At 36.5% G+C, this 17,510-nt stretch overlaps 1 protein-coding gene across 1 annotated transcript in view; it reads right to left on the bottom strand.

Moving 5' to 3' along the window:
- The window catches only part of FRMPD4 (FERM and PDZ domain containing 4), a 243,355-nt gene continuing 225,845 nt past the window's right edge, over positions 1-17,510 (bottom strand). Inside the window, exons 11-18 of the mRNA XM_063305095.1 lie at positions 16,868-17,004; positions 13,594-13,720; positions 11,831-11,920; positions 11,291-11,473; positions 9,507-9,645; positions 7,659-8,714; positions 6,089-7,348; positions 1-1,487 (exon numbers count right to left, since the gene is read on the bottom strand). Of these exons, the coding sequence (XP_063161165.1) occupies positions 172-1,487; positions 6,089-7,348; positions 7,659-8,714; positions 9,507-9,645; positions 11,291-11,473; positions 11,831-11,920; positions 13,594-13,720; positions 16,868-17,004 (4,308 nt within the window). The 3' untranslated portion in view covers positions 1-171. The remainder of the gene's footprint in view (positions 1,488-6,088; positions 7,349-7,658; positions 8,715-9,506; positions 9,646-11,290; positions 11,474-11,830; positions 11,921-13,593; positions 13,721-16,867; positions 17,005-17,510) is intronic.

Here is a 17,510-nt window from a genome sequence, read left to right as displayed (position 1 = left end):
ATGGCCAGAAGTTTATCAGTTTATAGATATTTTTAAGTCACATCTATTTCATATAAAATAACAAAATATATATAGAGAGATGTTTGTTAATTTTAGTTCTTACATAGATAGTAAATAAAAGAGTTTTTAAATGTATGGCTTTGCAAAGATAGATTATGAAGTGACTTCTGTTTATTTATTTAAAAGCATTTTAAGAGAACGTGTTAGTGTGCTTACAATAGTAGTCATGGTGGTCGAATGACGAGCCAAAAGTTTGATGCTAGAGTCACTTGAACTCTTTCCAGACACTGCTTCTGCAGCCTTTAGAAGAGAAATGTAGTTGATTACAACCTCATCTACTTTTGCTACAATCTCTTCCTGCTGTGCTTCAGAGTTCATTATTTTAACTAAACGCATGCAGGCTTCTGTTAAGCAACAGAGAACTTGAAAGCTTGACGTCATTGCTACAAGCATTTCTTCTGGGCTTTTTTCAGCCATGGCCATTTTCCTGCAGGCACTTCCCAACTGTTGTGATTCTACAGATAACAGTTGTTTGTACTGAGAGAGTTTAAGGTCATATGTTTCTGGATGATCCCCCTTCTTCCCCACACTTGACCGAACCAAACAGAGTAGCTCATTGGCATCCTTTTGTGCTGCAAGAAACCCATTAGGCACTGCATAATTCTTCTCTTTCATGACACCGAGCCTCGCAATTTGTGCATCAAAGGACATGTTGCTGAGATCTGGTTGACTTCTGCTTCTGCACTCTTGATTGCTTCCTGCTTCTCTGAGGGCCTCTACACCTTTCCCCTTCTTTTCCTCATTCTCAGTGGAAGAAGTCTGAGTAGTTAATTCTTCTATGGTGCACCGTATCTCTGGATGACAGAGGCAGGAGAGCTGAGCGCTGCCTGCATATTCAATTTCATCATCGTCTTCAGTATTCCCTGTCATTAGGAAACAAGAGCTAAAAGGGCTGCGGCATTTCCAGTTGCTAGCATCTCGTTTTCGTAATGGCAATGTTCTGTATTGCTTGGGCTCCTTTTGGACAGCATTCAGGAGGAAAGGTCTTCTACTGTTCATGCTGATGTTCACAGAACTTTGAGAATAACTTTTTGATAGCTTTTTGCCCAGAGGAAGTTCTCCTCTTTTTTCAGATTTTGAGTCATATGTTTCAGAAATGTCTGAATGTAATACACTGACTGCAGCTTTCTCCTTCCCAAGAAACATCTCAATGCCTGTAGTTTCTGCAGTGACACTGCTGCTGCGTCGCAAAACCTTTTTCTTGTGTGGTATTCTGAGGCTTCCTCCCATTGTATCATATGGCCATAAACTGACTGCTACCCCACCTGACAGGTTGACTTTGGGAACATCAAAAGAGTCTTGGTTTTGACTTGGCACCTTTGATTCTGAGTGAATGTAGGATGATAGCAGGATGGAACCAGCTCTGGGCTGTTTAGGAAAAGCTGAAGGCATGCCTCCTTGTCTTTCACTCACAGGCTCTGTGAAAGCTACACTAGGGGTAGTAGAAGAACAGAGAGAATAATTAAGAATCTAAAAAACAATAATTTAATGTCTAAACACTTCAGTCTTATAGTATTTATTTTATTAAGGCTTAATAATATGCATACATTTTATACTATAAGCATGATTGATTCTGTGTAACAAACACATTTAATTATGGCTCTTTTAGAAGAGATCGTTAGAACAACCAAAACGGTTAAATCAGGCTTGTTGCTTAAGACAGTGAAAGTGTGAAAGGTGACAGGTCCCCTGTGCAAGCACCGAGTCATGTCTGACCCTTTGGGAGGACGCTGCTTTCGCGACGTTTTCTTGGCAGACTATATCGGGGTGGTTTGCCATTGCCCTCCCCAGTCGTCCCCTTCCCCAGCAAGCTGGGTGATCATTTTACCAACCTTGGAAGGATGGAAGGCTGAGTAGGCCTGATACGCCTACCTGAGAATCCAGCTTCCTCTGGGATTGAACTCGGGTTGTGGGAAGAGTTTTGGTTGCAATACTGCCGCCTACCACTCTGCGCCACACGAGGCTCAATTGCTTAAGACAGGCATAATATAAAAACTGGACTTTTTCTTGGCTTTGGAATTTGAATAGTGTATCTATTCTATTGCTGTTGAATGGCATGCATATTCTATTTGGTATCATCATGCCACCCTATGGCCCTTGCTCCCTTCTCACTAAATGCAGCTTTACTCAACACAAGATTTCTCATCCTTGATATTACAAATAACCAGTTAGATACCATTTCCTTTCTGCCATCTCCAAATAGTCATGCATCAGCATTATTATTATTTCTCTTTAAGTCAGAGACCCAAAGCCTATTTGCACAACATTCTGAAGATGGCCTTGACCTCCACAATAACATAGTATTCTATCATTTCTTTAACAACTTTTATCTACCTCTTTCTAAAAGTGTTTGGCTTGCTTTCAGGAGTTCATAGAAGCTCTATTGGCCATGAATGGGACTTCTACACACAAGAAAGTCTACTGTTGAATCACAAATGCTTGAGATGACCATTAGGAAAGGATTTTTGTTTTGTGTTCAGATTGTGAGCTTTTCAGAGACAGCAAGGTGATACATTATTTGAAATGCAATGCTAAAGACCAAAGGCTTTTGATCTTATTCAGGAAAGCAATTCTAAAATTCTGATAAGTAAGTGGACTTTTATCCAGATACTAAATATATCAGGCAGCTAGTAGCTTGCAAGTCCCTTGCAGCCCTTTTTGTGTGGGCTTTTGCACAGCACTACCCAAATTAGTTGGAAAATGATGAAATTTGGTTATGATTTTTTCCAATTTGTCTTACCTTCTAAAATCAAAACCTCCACTTTCAAAAAAGCACCAAAGGGCCACAAATATCAGTCTCACCCCTCTGCTTACTGTTCTGTCCCCGTAAGCTTTGAAGATTGAACTGAACAAAAAGAATGCACCTCTCTGCCATAAACAGCTGGCCCAACCCTCTTCTAGAACATCACTCAGTGATGTAAATATGGTCAAGGTGGGCTGGCAGCCACCTTGGGGACTGCAGGCAGTGGGTGCCAGTTGATCTTCAATTAAAAAAAGTAAACAACTGTTCATAAATCATAGGTATGCATTCAGATTTGTACAAAAATGCCATGTTTAACTTTGAACCATGTAAAGGGTGTATCAGCTTCTGTCAGTTGGGGATTAACTGAAAAATACAATTTGACCCAGGGTGCCTCAACTTTTACATGCAACCATATGTATTCAGGGTCAACTTCACATGGCTTTAACATCCATTTTCATTCCTTTGTACATCAGGTAGTTTGCTCAACAGGGGAGTGGGCCAACCCATTTAGTGTGCTTTTTGTTTTAAGAGGCCAATAATGTATTTGGTATGTGCATGGTGGACACTTCTAAAGTAATATAGCACTACGCTGACTACACTGGGATCTTCTTAGTCAGTATGCTTGCAGTGAGAGGTTAGTATTCTCTTTTCAGCCCATTGTCTCCTATGGATGAATCTTCCATTATGTTTTGGTGAACTATTTGACCTATGGGTATAATTTTTGCCATGTCATACATAGCATCCGTAGCCTTGTAAATATAAAATCAGTGTTTCCAACCCAGATAACTTCCAGATGTGTGGACCAACTCCCACAATTTTCATCAGTGGCTATGTGGCTGAAGAATTGGTTCACACTTCAAGAGGATGGCCAAATTGGGACACTAATATAAATGGAAAAAAAAAATGTTTCTGTTGTCATTTAGTGCACTAGGATCACTAGGGCTAACAGGTGAATCATGATTAATTAAACTTTAACCCTATTACAAATTCAGAATGATTAATCATATATTTATTCTGAATTAGTTTTTTCATATTTTCATATTTCTATGATTTAGATGACATACTGTATGTATTTGCTTGTTCCTTTAAAAACATGCTGGAAAATCTGACCTTCCTCTTTAATAACAGAAAAGTTCTAATTGTTTTGTTTTTATCAGTATAATCTACAAAAAGTTTGTTTCCTAAAATGTGCTTCAAATATCGTCATCATCAGATTTTTACAAAATATGTTAACTATATATATTAGTGATGCAGTTAGCTTTATGTTAATTAATCAATTTGAAAAATGTATATGTTGCTGTAGTGAATGGGCAACCTGTATTCAATCTCAAATTTGCCACCTGCAGTTAAACTGCAAAAGTCACTGTGGATAGCCAATTCCCAAATTCTCTGCAGATAGCCAATGTACAAACCTATCATACAGAAAATAATCACCTTTGCTTTTTAAGTAGAACATCTTTTATTGCATTTGATCTTTGATTGTTTTTAGTAATTGTCTCTAGTAATGTTTGTATCTAAAGTTTATTGTGCAAATCAAAGTCAGTTGTTTGTCAGTTTCTTACATCTTCAACTCTTGGTAGATCCCACCTGTTGTGGATCCACACCTGTCCCCCCACAGCATTTTATAGGACATTGATTCTAAAAGGCTGTTTGGGGTTTTATCATCACTCAGTGCCTTATTTCATCCACTTATGATTGTTCTGGTCATTTGAGTATCTATATATCAACGCATTTGAGTACAGTATCTTAGTTCCTTTTTCTTATCTTTAATAAAATTGATTTTAAACTGATACTGTATCCTTTTGTTCTACCTCCTCAAAAAGATGGATTTTTTTTTCTGACACCATGCCACAAAGCTACCAGGAGCAGGAGGTAACACTACAGAGTTCTGTAATTGTTGTTGTTGTTATTATTATTAATATTCTCAGTTACTGGCAAGTAAGTATTCAAATTTTGGGTCCCTATCCATGCCATATACTGGCTTAAGTGGGAGGGTGCCAGTAAAGGCATCCCCTCAGCAGATAGGTGATGGTAGTTCTAATCTATCAAGCAGCTGCACCAGGATGGGCCAATGTATATAAAACCCCAAGGATTCCTGGGACAGGAAGACAGAGAACCCTCACCTTTCACTCTCTAAATCCAGCCTTTAGGTGCTACAGTTGTGTACTCCCATTAGTGCTTCTAGATGGCATATACAACAAATGAGAGTGCAATTCAAACTGCAGTTACACATCAAGAGAGATAGCATGGGTGTGTGTGACTGTGCAAAAGTCATTTTAAACACAGATAAAATTATATAAAATAACTGCTTAGAAGAGTTTTCCCACACATTTCAATGAACTTACATGAGGAATTCCATTGGTTTACTTCACTTCAAGCCACATTAATGCCTACAATAGTCATTTACGCTCCAGCAGTTATGTAATCTGATGATTAGGCTATGATTATACAGATGAACTTGTAAAGCTCCTCCATGTAAATGAGAACCCCCAAAAGCAAAAGCCAAGGAAAGTTCCTGCCATTTTAGAGGTGCTCCATACATGTACTTCTGTCTGTACATAAGGCAAAGATACAAGTATTGGGAGATATTAGCCCAGAAGGGGCATGGCTAGCCATATAATCCAGCTGTTACATGGTCACTGAATGTATGTTGGAGATAGTCTCTAAATTTTATCTATTTACACCAATATATTGGGTACATTGTTTTAAAATGTCTAGTTTGCAATTATTATTTCAAGTCCGTTTGTGTATATTTTCTCTCCAAAGTTCCAGTACCTCATCCCGTTTAATGTACAGATTGAGGGGTTTTTTTATTACTGTATGTATGAAATAGTCTTAATAACATTTTAACAACAAGGATACAGGTAGACCTCGCTTAATGACTGTCCTGTTTAGCGACTGTTCAAAGTTATGATGGCACTGAAAAAGTACCTTTATGACCAGTTCTCACATTTATGACCATTGCAGCGTCCCCGCAGTCATGTGATTACCATTGTTGCACTTCACAACCAGCTTCCAACAAGCAGAGTCAACGGAAAAGCCGGCAGTAAAATTGCAAGTTGTGGTCATGTGATGTGTCGTTTAACGATCAAATGGGAAGTGATATCATAAGTCTGTTGTGGTCATGTGATGTTTCACTTAGCAACCATGACACTTAGCAACAAAGTTGACAGTTCTGATTGTTGTCACTAAACGAGGACCACCTGTACTCGTTTACTTCAATAGTTTTAGACAGTGCCCTTGTCTTATGAGCATAATCAGATTAATGGTTTCATGCTACCGTACCTGTAGTTTCTTTAATCTTGGGAATCCTGTGACATCCATCTTTTAAAGTCCCAAATAAAGGGTCAGCAGAATTAACCGCAGAATGCATAGCAGGGACAACCATTCTGTGGCATACGGTTTCAGACTGCTGATGCAGCTCCTTATATGTTGCTCCATGGTTGGGATGCATGGCAGCTCTGTCTTCTACTGGAATATAACTGATGCTTTTTCCTGTCATTTCAGGCATAATGTGCTTAACATCAGAGGTACAAAGAGGAGATTCAACAGGAGTTCCACATGTACTGCTTCCTGTACTGCATCCTGCATCCACCGAAGAGCACTGTGAGCTTTGCAGGGAAAAGTGGCCTTCACTCTGCAAGGAGGACATGCGTTTAGCTAAGTGATACTCGCACAATCCAGTCATACTGTGTTCTGCTTCTGGAAGCTTTGAAAGATGATCATCTGCAGATAAATTAGTATCTTCAGAATCATTTCGGTCTTTGGGTAAAGGCAAAGTAGTTGCACCAGGCACAAGATGTTCATCCAGCCCACGTCCTAAAACACTACTGTGATCAATCTCAGGACGCATTTCATCTTTACAGTTCATATCTGCTTTCCCAAGACTGGAAACTCTTGGAATACTCTTCCCATTCATTGTTTCCAGGTCTGTTTTCTCTACTGCCCCTTCATCTAAAACAGCATACCATCTTTGACTGTCCTTGCGAAAGGCAGTTCTCTCTGCATTAAAAGTGCTTATACGTTGACCCTCCCTTGAGGACAGAGTTTTACCCTTTTGCTCATCAGTCCCTGTTTTTTTCATAACAGCACTGCCATCAAGAATAGCTTTCCCTTCCCCATCAATCCCCTTACTTCTACGTTTAGTAGTGCAAGAATATACTGCAGACCCCATATGCAGCTTGCTAAAATATTCAGTAACAGATTTTGTTTCCATGGTTTCGGGTTCCATCTCCATGTTATCTGAATGAAGAATCTGCTTTGAAGGCACAACTTTTGACTGCAGCTCTGTAGCTTGCTGATTAGCTGATGACTGTACAGATTTCATTAGCAGCCCTCCTGCCTGATTCTTGGTAATGGAGAATTCAGCTTGTGATTCCACCAGTGGTTGGTAACCTTCATTAGTGGATAAAAACATACGTGTGGAATTTTCAGTCAGTTTCTGTGCAGTGGCCAATTCAGAATTTTCAGTCATTTCGGAAGAGTTAGTCTCATTGCCAGAATCTGATGATGATTCAGGACTATATGCTCTCAAGATAGCTACACCTGTATGCCACAAAACACAAGAGCCAATTAATGAAGTCATATCAGGCACTTCAATATACCGATAAGAATAAGGGTTTTATAAGCTTAAAAATGGTTCTGAAATACCGAATCACCTATTGCATTGTTTCCAAGTAAGGCAACTTAATGTAATGATAGTTCTATTATATGGTATGTGTAGGTGATGGTCAACAAGTAACAACACAATAACAAAATGTTTTCAAAAGGGCTAATTCTGAAAAGCCTAAATGGGGAAAAGGGATGAAATGATATGATTTCTTTCAATGAATAAAGGTAACAGTGGTGAAAGAACCTGAATTTTCATTCATCTGATGTTCCTCAGAAGCAGATAAGGCCTCCAGTGCTTGAAGTGTGGAAACTACAACATTATTCAGTCCTTTTTCACATTTCTCTTCAGTATTAGTAGGGACAGCATCAATAAGTGACACTGGAATATCACCACTTGCAACATTAGTTTCCTCCTTGTCTGCCCTGTACTGTGCTGTGTGGTTCTGAGAATCTTCTTCATCAGAGCTATCCCTGAATCCTGGTGGAGGAGCAGCAATGGCCATATTTAGAGAATGCAACAGGAAGTCATCTTCATTATCATCACCTTCCGGAGGTGGGAGTGATGTTAAGTCTATGATATCATCACTAGAACCTGAAAGGCTGAGAAGAGCAGGCCTATTGATTTCTCCAACCATGATGTCTTCCTCACAACTGACATCATCTTCATCTTCAGCATCATCTGTGTTCTCGGCATAGCAAATATCGTGCAGCAGAGGCTCTTCTATCCCTTCTGCACCTTCAAATATTTTGCCATCATGTAAGCCTGAATAAACAGAATTAGCAGCAAAATGAAAACTTTCAGCATCTGGGGACAACTCCAAACTCTTAATGTCATTGGCGTGGCTTATATAAAGAGCTTTCTGTTTATCTAACGCTTCTGGACTTTCATCCAATAGTCTTTCATAGCCAAGAGTTTGAGGATTCACACCATCCAGATCATGATCTCCAAAAATAAAAGAGACTTTTGCAGCTCTTGGAGATCCTTGAGTTTTGTTGCTTGATTCCAGTCCTCCTGAAAAAGTCAGCATGGGTTGCTGGTTTGAATTTTCATTATCTTCGGCTTCTGCAAAATCATTTTGTTTAGCCAGCTGTTGATCAAGTCCACTTGAATTATAAACATTCTCTATGTATAGGTGCCTATGTTCTTTTGGATATAAGGCACTATCAGAGACATCTGCAGTTTTTTGTTGATTATCAGCAAACATATGGGCTTCCTGCTCAGCTGCTGAGAATGTAGTCATTTTAGTTACACAGTTCCACTCAGATCCATGATAATTAAGCTTCCCTTTTGTTTCAATCCCTAAAAGAATGGTACATAAGAGGTGGAAAATGTGAGTTATCAAAATAGTTTATGCAGTGTTTGAATATTTCAGATTAAATTATTTGTAATTCCTAGACATTTATTTCTTTATTTAATTTCTCTGCCACCCATCTTGTGTACAACGACTCGTCGTCTAATACTTTGCAGTTTGTTCTGTTTATATGACCTTGGAATGTACCTCTAAAACCTATCCATTCTGAGCTGCTCTTGATGAGTTCTTTGGATGTCATGGATAACTTATAGGGATTTACAATAAAAAAAAATCAAAAATTAAATCCATTTTGACTGCCTAATCTAAAAAAGTACCATGAGCAATTCTATTTGGACACAATCAGATAAGGAAGCTGACTTGAATCAAAAGTTCAAGTTCAAGAATGTCACCTTTAAAATAGAAATCACATGTCATGAGTTCTGATGGTGAGCAGGAAGGGGCCACTATCCAGGGGCAAAAACACATGCGTAGTTTACAGACTTTGAGCTGTCATTCAAAGAGACACAGAACAGACCCGCCTTGACTTTTGGGGGTTTATCTGTCTGGGTTTTCCCCACACTTCTTCAGTTTGGTAGGATTTTCTGTCTACTACAGCAGTAATAAAGCACTAGAGACTTCTTCGTCTCGGCATGGTTCTTGCTTAGTCAGGACATCACGTTTGTAAAAATAAATGCTTTAAAAGCAAAATTTCCCACTGAATGAAACAGAACTTACTTGAAAAATCAACAAATACATTCTTTTGCATATTTCATTGTTCACTGCATTGTAATATTAATTACCTGTTTCACAGGTTCCACAGTTTTTCTTGTTGGCCATGTTAAATATTGATCGCCTGGAATCAACTAGGAGTCTATAGTATCCAGCTGTTAAGCATGCAAGATTCATGGCATCTGATGATTCCATCAGCAATGTGATTGGCTAAGCATAAAAAAAACCACCCATATTACCATGAAGCAACTAAATATCACCAGATTTGGAAAATAAAACATATTATATTATAATATAAATATATTATAATATACACATATTTTAACTGTATTTATACTGACATAATGATCTTAAGCATGTTTATCTTATGAGGTTCTATGGATTTCCATGAATTTGTCAGATATAAATAGGGGAAATAACAGCTTTTTAAAACCATTATCTTATCTAGCATATGCAATAAATTGCTGACCATCATATCAATGAAACAGGTTGCTACCAAACATTACACATTTCAAATAACTGTTTAAAAACATACTGAGAATTGCAACAAAATAAAGTGTATTCAGTAATCCCTTCACAAATTGGAGGGATTCAAACATTTTCAAGAAAAAATTGAAAGAGGACTGTTATATCCGGTTAGGTTTAGCTCTGAAGAATTATGTAGGTCAGTTTGAAACTGGTTTTAGGGTATAGCATAGCTGAGTTGTGGGATCCCACAAATGTGGAACTGTGCTTGCCCTTCGTTTCCTAGCTGGTAGGTTGTATCTTATGATCAAGACGTCCACTTCTACAAAGCAATGGCAGTAGAAGCTGCAGTAATGGTCTGGACAGAATACACAAGTATTCTGGAGAGGACAGCTGAAATGACAGTCATTCATCCTTCTGGAAAGAGCTCTCTGTGTGAGTAAAACAAGTATTTCCTTTGACAGACTTGGATGGGGGCTATCATGGCTCTCCCATATTTGACTGGGCTATTCTGATCAAAATGAGCATTTTTCAAAAGTTGGATGAGCAAAATGCCTAAGCTGTCATCACTACAATTTATCATTTAATATAAGGATTCAGTCAGGTTTCTGTTTTTTTTAATCAAAATGGTAATTTTGAAATCTTGTAAACCAAAAATAATAATCAATTTCTTCTTGGCTCAGTGTCATCAACAATAGTAAACATGTTAAATGAAGAACAGATTCGTCATTTCTGTTGTTTGAGAGGAGTTAGGCAGTATACAAAATTATAAGAGCTGCTATATAATGCCACCAAATTTCTTCACAGCAATACAAGGAAAAATCAGTGCATGTTAAGAAAATGTGACTCAATCTTAGCTTGATTCTAGAAAGGACAACCATGCATTTTAGTTGAAAATAAATAAAAGGTTGTGTGACTGCATTTTCTGAAGTATGTATAATTTCCAAAATTATATTTCTTTTTTTATAGTAAATTTTATTAGGTTTCAAGAGAAGATAAAATTATATTTCAAATAGTTCTTCAGATATTTTCAAAATCTCCAAATACTTTCAAAATTCCTATTTGGATCTTTTATGAATAAATTTTTGTTCTTCATTTCTTCTACAATAGTATTATTATCTGAAAATAAGCATTAAGAAGTAAATAAATATTTTACTCAAATATTAACTGAATTTGTCACAGTAATTTTATTTTCAAAGAAAACTCAGAAGCAGCTTTTTCACAGTGAGTTTTCAAATGCCTATACACTATTGTAATGTACATATAGAATTAACTCTAAAGCTGAATAAATGGACCACCAAAATTGAATAATTGATTGAAGTCCTTTTGTTAATATTCCTACAATAAACATCTCTTTGTTGTTGTTAATACCAATCAACAATCAACTTACTTTTACGTCTAACACATGCAGCTCAACTCTGACAGTAGTTACATCTTCTGTAAACATCTCAATTCTGTTCACGTGGCTAAAATCTGCCAGTAGGGCTACGAGATTTGTTTTAGTGTTTATTACATGGCTGATGCCATACCGTGGTCCCACCAATAAGGTTACCTCAGAACGTTTTTCTCCCTGCTACAACACAAGAAATAAAAAGGACAGTGCTTTATATACTGCAGTTATGCATATAGATATAAATCAGCCTTATTTCACTGAATGTATTTCAGTTAATTCCTATTATTAATAGGCTATAGATAAAATACTACTTGAAGAAAGTATTTTTGAAGGCTTTCCTAAACTTACTGTATATACTTGGCCTTATGGGAAAGGCTAATATAAATAATATAAGTAATATTCTGTAAAGTAATACTAAAGACATTGTACAGTTTGGTTCAATATTATTTATCATGCAATTATTTAATTATCCCATAATTATCAATCTTCAGTTTACTTGACAAAAACTAAAAAGAATGTCAGGAGAAACATGCCCACCATTAATGTTGCCTTGAATACGCGACCTCCATATAGTCGCAGATCACTGAGAAACTTGAGATAGTGAACCTTGGCTTGCAGAGCAGAGAGCTGAAGGTAAGGAAAAAAAGTAAAAAATTACTGAAAAGATAAAACACCAGGCTGCTCATTGTTAATTATATGAATTAGACTTCGACTGTACCTCCTAAGACTACAAACCTATCCATAAGTAAATATTTTTTGGCAATAGCAGACATTTTTAGATCTTGGAATTTCCTGACAGTAAGAGCTTTTGACCAGTAGAATAGGTTGCCTTATTCAAGGCTACTTTCCCCTTCTGTTTGTGTTTGTATGTTCAAACAAAGGGTTGATAGCTAACTGTTCAAACTCTTGTAGTACAGTAGACGATAACGTTTTAGATCCTTTGGAATTCTATGGTTCTATTAATAACAAGCCTATGATAAATACATCTGAACTCTTATCTTAACCATAAACCATCTGTTCTCTGGAGGGAAATGAAGATCGCACCATCTATTGTAATTGTTCCACCTGATGCTTTTCTTCTCCATGATATGCCCCTTCCCAATCCCAATAAGTAGCCAAGCAGCAGCAGGCATAAGGTCTGAGGCATTCAGATATTAAAGCTGGAGAAGTGGTTACAGAATCCACCACAATCTTAATTTATCAGTATACTTCTCGATCCTTATGTGGCTCAAAGAGATTCTGAGGAAATGAAGAAAGCAATGGCTATAGCATCAACCAACAATCTTTACAATGAGATTGGAGTCTAATAAATTATTTGTTTTTAAAATAATGCAAGTGATCCGCAGCAGGTTCAGTGAGAAGTCTGCTTGACCATGCTATGCTGCAAATGTCAGGAAGGCTTATGGAGAATTGACTTCCTCTTTTTTGAAATTTTAATCTCAACTTTTGATAGCTTCAAAACTTAAGACATTATCTAGATTACTAGGGCTGGGCATGCTTTGCAAATGATTCAGAAGAATTAATTCAGATTTCATTCTAGTGTGAGCACAGCATCTTCCTAACCACTTTCTTCAGGCCTGCGTGTGCTGTTTCAATTAACAACAGAAAGATGCTATGCAGAAGGTACACAATGCTTCTTCCAAATCATTTACAAAGGTGCAAAACCCTACTAGTTAAGTCATTACAAGTCTAGACTATTTCAGGAAAAGAAAGCTAAATACATCCTTGCTTTACAGATTGCCGTGAAATTAATGGAATTCAGGAAAGGTTACCTTAACTCAATAGTGCCTTTCAATATATGAAGCATATTTCAGATATATCCAATATGCTGTGAGTCTCAAGAAACCAGAGCCCTATATTCTTTAATGTCAAAAGTTAATAATTGGATCAGAATATTTCACTTGACAGTATAGAAAAAAATCAAGGGATTACATGATGAGAAAGATACGTGGCTTTGGAAGATTCCTCAGATACAGGCAATTTAGAGCAGAGAGAGGAATTTTCAAGCACTTTTGTTAGGCAATGCAGAGCAAACTGAATATATGTAGAAAGAAAAGGCATGTTCTTGTGACTAACAATTCCCAGGACTTTCAATATTCAAAAAAATTGTTTTGATAAATTAATTTTTTTCATTGTTCTTTAAACATACTAATAAGCACTATACACTGTAGACCTGGGCAATCTCTAAAAAAATACCTTGGTCATTTTTTGTCTCTGAAAGGCTTCTTTTAAATTCTCTCCTTTGGATTCTGCTCTCTTTATTATGAAAATGTATTTCTATTAAGATGCAAATATATTACCTTTTTACCTGGAGGAACTAGATTTTGATTTGCTTTGACAAGGTGTGAAAGTGCTTTCTTTATGTTCTTTTCTTTCATGCTCTGCAGTACAGCAGATGGAATAAAAGTCTCCAGTCCCCATTCTTTTCTGCAATTTAAAACATATCATTAATTCACATTTCTATGAGAATTACCTATGTTAATTAGAATCCAAGAAATCTGGGAGAACAGTTATATGGTCAAGCCTGTTTGGTGCAAATGTGAGTTGTTTATCTGTACATGCTGGAACAATTGTCAGAGCAATAAAATGTAGAGAGAGAGTTCTCTCTCTTTTAAAAAAAAATTAAAAAGCTATTCTTCTAGTTTGTAGTTTATTCTAGTCATGACTCATGGCCGTATCTATAAATGCCTGGAAACTAATTGTTAGTATATGCATGAAGACATGGAGATGGCATGAATAAAAGCCAGAGTAGTCCAGGGGTTAAGATGTTGGATTAGGACTAGTAAGACCCAGGTTCAAGTCCACTGCCAGCTATGGAAGCTAACTGGGCAACTCAGCACCAGCCATTATCTCACAACCCAACTCCAGGGTAGTAGATGTAGGAAAAATGTGAGTACAATGCATACCTGTTGAACTCCTCGGGAAAAGGTAGGATATAAGTCTAACAAATAAATAAAATATGGACAAACAATGAAAGCAGAATTGCAGACGAGGGTAAAACTGCAATCTGCAGAAAGCAAAAAAAAAAAAAAAGAGGGGGGATTATGAGAAGATTCTCCAACAATTGCTTTGCCTCTAAACAATATCATATTGAATGATGGTATATATTTATCCATACAGCTAAAGCAACTAAATGGTTGGGAGAAAAAAAATCTAGTCATAATTCCCAAATGGTCTGTTCTGACCAATAGTATGAGCATGCTATATCAAATGATGTACTCTATGTGTGTAGCCTACTACAGCTGATTGTAAACAGAAAGTACATTAACACACATGTTGTGACAACGCATAGCTTTACAGATGCTGAATCAGGTTATAGTCTGAAAAAGAATCTCAACCTCTCCTTATCTCAGATTCTCTACAATTTAGTTTTATTGAGGAAATATACATACAGAAAAACCTCAATTTAACAGACCAATTTACCAAAGGACTGGGGGGTACACCAGTTCTTCGGAACCTCTCCAGATAAGATAAGGAGAGGACGAGATCGCTCACATGTGCTCTGGACGGCTGCTCAGGTTTGAGCACTGGGAGCATGGCAGACTACCTCAGGTTTGAGCACTGGGAGACAAAGGGATTAGCTGTCTTGTTTGCAACCATGGTGGAGCCTTTTAAAGGACATTAAGTTCCCAAGCCTCACTTTCTAATCACTTTTAGAAATTGCCTATTGACCATCTTAAAGCTATTAGAACCCTTTGGAACAACAAGTTTGAAGTCGCCGGGTGAGTTTTGCTTCAACTCTAAACAAAAGAAAATTAATTACAAGCTTAAAAACTTAAGGAATTTGAAGTAAACAGCAAAAAGCTAAATATGATTTTGATCTAAGAAAGTTACAAATAGATTAAGGGTCCAGTTAAATTTGGAATATTGACTTTTCCTCTAAGATTTTGGAATTAACTATAAAAAATAAATAGCTTCTTGTGGGAACCAGAGTTATTTTGGCTATCTTGGTTCATAACAAAGATAAGCAACTTTATGATTTTAGAAACTGGACACCAGAGGAGACTAAAGATTCTACGCAGAAGGAAAAAAATACAAGCCAACTTTTGGTGTTGGTTAATTGGGACTTACAAAATGACACAAAACATCATAACATTGGAAATATTAAAGGAAATCTTTGAGAAATGGAGCCAGAAATTAATAGCTATAATACCAACAGTGTCAGTAATGATGTCTGCTTCTATGGATAGAGTACGTATAAAAGATGTTAATTAAGGACCGACAGATGTGGATAAAATTTGGTCTGACAAGACAGAGAAAGTACCGAAAGTGGAACTACACATGGCAGACCAAGAGAATGATTTGGAAAAGGAAGCTTTATTGGATATACAAAAGAAACTGGCTGAAGTTTTAAAAATTAAAGGGGAAATACAAGTGACAAACCAAGAGAATGACCTGGAAAACGTTTTCTTATTGGATCTACAAAAGAGGCTTGTTAAACGCTTGAAGAAGTCTGTGCAATGGGATAAAGAAGAATTGAAGAGATATCAAATCCTAAAACAGTATTTGAATGAACTAAAAATTTAAGACTTTTAGAAGTAAAAGGAAGGAATATAAAGATGGTTTATTTGATCAAGGTTAAAATAAGAAATTTATTTGCAAAGTTCTGGCAACCCTTTATGGACTTTTAGCTGACACCAGGATTGAAAAGTTTTATGGATTTGCTTATAGATAATGGATGGGATATGGGATGAACATATATCTGTTTGTAACCTTATAAGGAGTGAAAAGTTACTAAATTTGTCTATCCTTGTTGTAATGTAGGTTGGAAATCATTTCTTTATATATTTATTTTTTCTTTTTTATCATATTCTTTTCTCTTTCTTCTTTTTTTATTACATTTATTCTTTCTTACTATTCTTTTTTCTTTCTTTAACTTTAGTTTGTATTCATTTTTACTCTTGTAATCAAAATCCTTAATAAAAATTATATACAAATAAAGCAATACCATTTCAAGAGTCAGTCAGGACATAATGGCATCCAAACGGATACAAGTTAAAATAATTTCTGTTCAGAAGGTTTTTTTTTCCTGTTGTACAGATGTAGTATCTTACCTGTTCTGTTATATGGAGTCTCTGCACTATATATTAACCCTTTTTCATTCTACTACAAGAATAGTTATTGACTACTGTGGGGTATGAATATATCTATGGTCTTCTTGGCCTGCTACTGAGGAATGGTGCTTTTACTAGCATTATATGTAGACTGGCCTTTAGCTCTCCCAAATATTTTTTTATTTAGGTCCCTTAATTTGTTGCTTGATTTGTGGATTATTTAGGAAACAGAGGACAATGGCATTGTTTCAACATCACAGGTAAATTAAACAGTAAATAGGAAATTATGTTGGTGAGGAAGTTCCAGTGTTATAAGGTAAGTTGATTTGACAACCATCTCCAAGTACAAAACATAGGTTAACTTTTAATGTTAATTCTCATATTAACATTAAGGTTCTTAAGAGATTTTTCCAAATAAAGTCATTACATTTTACTGGTCATTTACAGTGGAATCCATTTCAGCCACTGCAAACTTCATACAACTCTAATAAATGTTATGAAACTTGCATTCTATACTTACTCAATGTATTTCAGAGAGATTTTTTGAGTGTGTTTTGTGGTCACTGTTGCAATATACATTTGTAATGCAGCCAGTCTCAATGCTATATCATATTTTAGCTCAGATCCAAACCTCTCCTGAACCACATCATTACAGCTCTGTCAAAAAACCAGCAGAGGGAGTATCAGGCTTAAGCATCTCTTTTAAATACTGCATTATGACTATCTCTTCTCCAAAAGGCAAGCTCATAATTAACAGGAACTATGACTGCCAGATGAACTATCCATAAATAACTAGAGATAAAAAGAAGGACAAATGTTGGTATACTGTTGATTAAGTTGGAGTTACCAGAATAACACTTTTATTTATATGTTCACAGTGCGAAGATCAGTCTATCCCAACACAACCCAGTACCTTCCAGATTCATTGGAACTGTAAATGCCAGAAAATGTAGATAAAAACAACAACAACAACCCACAGTGAATTCTAGATCTTCTGTATTTCAAAATCACCAGCAGCAATCCCAGAATCCCTTGTGCTGGGTTTTTTTTTAATATATATTCCCATTGTAATCAAAATATTTAAAAATAATTTCATTTTAACTGCAAGGAAGCTTAATAAAAAAGAACCATTGCAAGTAGGTCTACTGACATTTCATCATGCT

Source organism: Candoia aspera, chromosome 5 (genome assembly GCF_035149785.1).
Source record: "Candoia aspera isolate rCanAsp1 chromosome 5, rCanAsp1.hap2, whole genome shotgun sequence".
NCBI classification, from domain to species: Eukaryota; Metazoa; Chordata; class Lepidosauria; order Squamata; family Boidae; genus Candoia; species Candoia aspera.
This window is presented reverse-complemented; position numbering and strand designations above follow the sequence as displayed.